At 29.6% G+C, this 6,101-nt stretch overlaps 1 protein-coding gene across 1 annotated transcript; it reads right to left on the reverse strand.

Annotated features, from left to right (window-relative positions):
* Window positions 1–607: 607 nt before the first annotated feature.
* On the reverse strand, window positions 608–5,992 carry LOC145324870 (uncharacterized). Its single transcript, XM_080167565.1, has 11 exons — window positions 5,725–5,992; window positions 5,228–5,314; window positions 3,828–3,921; window positions 3,528–3,593; window positions 3,327–3,409; window positions 2,912–2,982; window positions 2,329–2,443; window positions 1,879–1,981; window positions 1,706–1,753; window positions 1,191–1,292; window positions 608–735 (listed from the first exon to the last, which is right to left on the reverse strand). The coding sequence occupies exons 1-10, from the start codon at window positions 5,857–5,859 to the stop codon at window positions 1,204–1,206; spliced, it is 891 nt and encodes a 296-aa protein (XP_080023691.1). The 5' UTR covers window positions 5,860–5,992; the 3' UTR covers window positions 608–735; window positions 1,191–1,203.
* Window positions 5,993–6,101: the final 109 nt, after the last annotated feature.

The raw sequence follows: 6,101 nt of genomic DNA on the forward strand, positions 1-6,101 counted from the left end.
ATTTTGAAATAATTTATGTATATATGCTAGCGGCTCCACCCCCGCCCTCGATGTCTCTAGAGGCATTTGAGGGAAGGAGAGAGCTGAAAATCTCCTTTACATTTAAATTTTAAAAAGAAAAACTATTGTAACAAAATCATGGTATTTTAAAGGACCAATAAGAGGCTTCATTGAAAGAAGAACAATAACAGTCCATCGATTAGTGAGATCTTTCATTTTAAAATTTTATTGGTTTTAGGCTAATTTTCGTAACTTTTCTACTACTTGGAATAGAGAGCTCCTAGATGCTAGATACGCAACTGCTAGTTTATATATCTTACGTACATAAAGTAGTAAATTTGTAGGTTGAATTATTATAATATAAATCGGAAAATATGTTAAATTCATCTTTTTATATTTTTTTGTCATACTGCTTTGTTTGCTAAACTATTGGCATACTATGCTTTACTTGATGAAATATTGGCATACTATGTTTTACTTGGGGGAATATTGGCATACTCTACTTGACTAGGGGGAATATTGGCACGCTCTGTTTTACTTGTTGCCATTGGCACACTCAGCTTGACTTGATCCAACTATTCTTATTTCAAAATACGATTTTTTCTTTCCTTTATTATTATCATCAAAGCAGCGACACTGGAAATGTTTGTACTTGTGTGTACGTAGGTGAGCAAAATAATGCTTCCCACCACTTTTATCCCGGGGAAATTTTAACCAACAAACAGGACATATCATCTAGAAATATTATTAGTGTTAGGAAATTAAAGTAAAAGAATAGAGGGCATAAGCTATAATATGTAACTCTGTCCAGAGAACAGACGAAAAAGGACCTATCCACAAGGGCCAGGTTGTTTTATGGATTATGCATCTATACTTGTTAAGATAGTAATATTTGGATGGAATTAATCGATAGATTAAACAATAACATAGATAGATAGATTTTAAGTGAATTAAGATATAAATATAGAAATTCATGGATCAATAAATTAATGGATAAATGTTGATTAATGATGATTAATGTTGAAAAAAGGCATAGATACAAAGATGGAAAGTTAAGATTAACGAATAAAATGATTTTGGAAACTGAATAGGTAAAAGCATTGACTAATAGGTAGACAAATGATTCAATGAAATATGAAATACAGAAAAACCGATAAACACAAAGATAGACAGAAAAAATGTTTGCTAACCTGTAAAATTTTATCATGTGTTTTGAGAAGGTACAACTGTGAGTTTAAACCATGATTCATATTGGTACCATAAATATTTAGGATCTTCAAGATTGTTTACATCTACAAGTAAGAAAAAATTATGGACATGCACGCCCAAGCTTTTTTATGGGGTGTAATAAGAGGTTTCGCGGATTTCTGGGGTGTTATCTAATGTATTTTTAAATTTTGAGGGGGTGCGGGAAGGAATAAAGGTTTTTAAAAATTTTAGGGTGATAAACACCCCTTTACCCCTAAAACCCACTTGTACGTCTATGGATAGGATATTAAGTTTGAAGAAAATAGTATGTGTGGTTGTTAAGCTAATCTTCAACTAGAGTATGTCACTACGTCCACTTGTGCTTAAACTTTTTTTTCAGCATATCAAATAACACATCAGTGAAAAATATGTGCTGTTTTATCTGTTGAAAAAAAAATATAATCTAAGCAGCGGATATGAAATGAAATAAAAATTTTAAAAAACAAATGTAATTTACCTTCTAAATCCTTCCTTAAATTTTCTTGAGCCGTTAAAAAACTTTCATCTAAAAAAACATCATTTTTATATTGCATGATCTTTCATCAATGTTTACAAGTCTAAACAAACTTACTAATAGGCCTAAAGCTACAGTTATTAGTAAGTATTAGTAAGAAAATATAAAAATTGAACCTGTAATTTGACTAGGTTCTACAACTTTCTTAGGCTGACTATTGATTATCTTTTTAGCATCCTTTTTAGACTTTAGACTTGGTCTTCCTCGCTTTCTTGCAATCTGAATCATATAAAATAAACATTAAAAACTTTAAAGATATAATATTTAAAATCAGGGATACAGAGCCGTTAAAATCAAGAAAAACTATAAAAAATTCTAAGTCTATTTTTGACTTTTGAAGGTTCTAAAAGTTAAATTTTTAATAAAAATGGACTTAAAAACACTTTCAAATTATAAAATTTAAACATCAAGTTTAATCAAGGTAAAAAATCTTTTTTTTTCAGATATTTTTTTAGATACCTCCAGAGCCGCTCTGAAAAAAACAACCAAACATAGTTTGATAAAGTACCCAAAGTTTTTAAGCCAACTAAAGAATTTAGATCTATTCTATCTATTCAAATCTAAACCTTTTTCTCTTCTAAATCTGAGTCATCTGATTGTAACAATTTTCTTTTTTTCTTAACTTTCTTGCTATCAGAGTTATTCTTGGTCTTTATTAAATACTCAACATCTTTGTCTAAACTAAAAAAAACTTGGTTATACATGGAAAGGAGCAAATATTAAGATAATATTTCTAAATGAATGAAGAATCTAGTTGGATATTATGACATTTTCGTCAATTTAGCTTGCAAACATGGAACTCATTTATTGGGCAGTGCGTTCATCCAGTAGAATGGGAGCGGATAGGGTTAAAGGGGGAAATCGTTATTTTAGCCCGCTACGTGTTTCATTTTATTACAGAACATGAGAATCTGGTTTAAGATCCAAGTAAATATTTCCATTGTGTTATAATCTTTTTAAATAGGATAAGAACGCTAAAATATAACATGGCAAGTATAATGTAGAACTGTATAAAAAAAACCGGCAGCAAAAACACCAAAAACCGCTATCTACTGCAGTTTTTGTTTTATCGGCAAATTTCGAATCATTTCAATCAGGTAAAAATCATTATCTTGGAATATGCCTACCTAACCAGAGTTTAAGTGTCACCTTTTCAAATTGATTGAATCTTTAGAATCAAACTCGCCATCAGAATATTTTCCAGGATCTACGTCATCTTCCTTAATTATAAAAATTTTCTTGTTTTCTTTCTAAAAAGGGGGTCTTTTTTGCGTATTTTCGGTAGAGTTAGGCGCAAGCTTTTAGTCAAATGCGCTTATAAAGTCAAACTGTTCTTTATTAATGACGAAACGCATACAGAGCGTTTGGATTTAATTAAGGACAGTTTTACCTAATAAGCACATTTGACTGGAAGCTTGTACCTAATTTTGCGGAAAATACGCAAAAAAAAGACTTCTTAAAACTTATTAGAAATCATCAAGGACCGATTATCCAAAACTGCAAGTTTTTTTTTGCAATTTTGGAAAAAGTATAGATATCGTTCAATCAAATTTTTATTTCTTACCATGTATTGATAGTTTTCATTGTCTTCTATCATTTCATCTTTAACATCTAAGTCATCTTCAAAGTCAACATCATCCTTTTTCACTACAACAAAAATCCATTAGGTACCTAATACCTACTAAATATAAAAAAATTTTAGTAATTAGGGGAGCAAGTCGACGATCGACGTTCCCTCGAAAAACCATGGAAATAACTTGCTCACCTTTGCTTAAAAATAAGTTGCGATTGTTCCAGAATACACCATCAAATTGTTCTATTATTTCTTTATCTAAAAATATAATTTTAAATAGAGGATACTTAATAACTTATATTCTAAAGTGTATCCGTCCGTCACGCAAATGTCTTTTTTTTATTACTGCGCTACTAATTTTGAAAAACATAAGTCAAGTTTCCTAAAATTTTTAAAATCACATTATTTTTAAAAAATGTTATCTTGAATTTTACGATGAATTAAACTCTTACCTAGTTCTGGTAAAAATAAATAAAAATAAAAGTAACCAACCTGCCTCTACTGAGTTGGGACATTTACTGAGAGCATTTTCAAAGATGTATTTTACTGAGTTCACTTCGATGTCCGGCAAAAATATCATACTATCCTAAATACAACTTGATAACTTATGCCTTTTTAAAATCAATAGAAAATTATTGTGGAAAGAGCCAAACCCTGTAGAACGTACCATAGAATATAGTTTTTGGTAATAAAAAAATTTATATTCTAAGAAAAATGACCAAGAAACACAAAATCTCATCTATACACCGACACACAAACATCCTCCTACTTTTTCATGAATAGAATGAAAAAAAATTCATCCGATGAAAAATGACAAGGATACACAAAGAGGGAAGTCATTTTCTAGTAAATCCCGTAAAGGTGTGTGTTATAAGGCCTAAAAATAGTAGTAGAACGATAAAGTGCTCTATATATTTGTATTCCCTATTGAATAGAACAATAGGGAAATTTTTTTTTTTTTTGATAACTGTACCTGGAATATCTTTAAAAAATAAGAAATTTCTATCAAACGCTTTGTTTGGCTCAAACTGACAAAAATTTAAAAAAAAATATAATTATAATGATAATGTTTTCTATAGGTACAAGGTAGAAGCCATTCTTTACAGGTTGATTTATTCAAGGTGACAAAAATTAGTTTTATGTTTGTGGAATTTCATGTTTGTTTGCTTTGAAGTAGAAGGTTTCAATGTGCATTGTTTCATTTCAATTTCACTACAGCGAACAACTACATTTAAGAACACTTTTTTTCTGTAAATTAAACTTTCATTATCAAAAAACTAACTTGTTTTTCAACTATATTTTGGTCAATCTTTATTATAAAAAAAAATATTCTGGCTTTAAAATAGGATTTGTATGTAACTTGTTGTGTTGGTTTGTTTCACTAAGTCATTGTATTAATGATTTGTTTAAGTTTCATTTTAATGTTCCCTGCTCGTACAACCTGTAAAGAATGGCTTCTTCCTTTGTTTAATGGTATAGATTGTTCTTAACCTTTACCTTGTACCTATAGAAAACATTATTATTATAATTATTTTTTTTAAATTTTTGTCAGTTTGAGCCAAACAAAGCGTTTGATAGAAATTTCTTATTTTTTTAAGATATTCCAGGTACGGTTATCAAAAAAAAAAAAAAAAAAAATTTCCCTATTGTTCTATTCAATAGGGAAAACAAATATATAAAGCACCTTATCGTTCTACTACTATTTTTAGGCCTTATAACACACACCTTTACGGGATTTACTAGAAAATGACTTCCCTCTTATATATTGACAGACACACATACATCCTACTACTTTTTTTTCTCAAAGTCAGTAAACTTATAGACAAATCTTAATACTTTAGTAGGTACATAGAAAATATGCTATACTTTAAGCTTGTATCATTAAATTCTACCTGAATGTCAATGTATTTGAGAGCCTCCGCCAAATAGGGTGATACAGATGCAAGAAAAAGGGATGATATATCCATTGTTTCTCCATCCTAGTGAAAATGTCATTTTTAGTTAAAAATAATATTGAATTCCGAGGTTTAGGTTTCTAGTAATAGGGCTTTTTTATAACCAGGGTGTTTTTGAGAGAAGCCACTACCTACCAAAGATTAATGATAGCTTTTCATTGCAAACCTAATTTATTTACTAAATAGGAACATTTTTTTAACTTATTAAAGCTGCATAACATGTTAGCTTGTTGGGGACTTGTTTTTCGTTATTTTTTTATTAAACTAAGGTAAGGTTATGTCAGGTACTTTTTAATCAAGCAGAATTAGGGCTACACATGTTTAGGGCCTACAATTTCATGGTTAAAGCTAAAGGTCCGGGGATAGATATAGAAGAAAACCTCCCCCCCCCCCTTAATTAAATTTTTTTTTTTGAGGTAATGCACCACTCTTACCTTACAAACAAGTGTGACAGCGTCCAAAGGTTCAGCACCCCGCATTTCTTCTAGAATAGACGTAGTTATTACAGAAGACACGTCTTGTAAATTCAATCTTTCCTCCACACGACCCATTTCTTCCCCATACCCCATTTTTTATCTGAAAAGAATAATGGGTGGTTTATAATAGTTCAAATGCCAAAATAGTTTAAATGTATATTACATATTTTATATATGGTTACTTTATATATAATGCGGTTTACAATAATAATAAAAATACAATGGTAATACAAAAATACATGAAAAATTGACTATAAAGTATATATAGTAAAATATTTATTTTCTTATAGTTAAAAAATAAATTAATACCTATCTTATAATGTATTCTAATATAG

Source organism: Acartia tonsa, chromosome 7 (assembly GCF_053477335.1).
Source record: "Acartia tonsa isolate MP-2025a chromosome 7, ASM5347733v1, whole genome shotgun sequence".
Lineage (NCBI taxonomy): Eukaryota > Metazoa > Arthropoda > Copepoda > Calanoida > Acartiidae > Acartia > Acartia tonsa.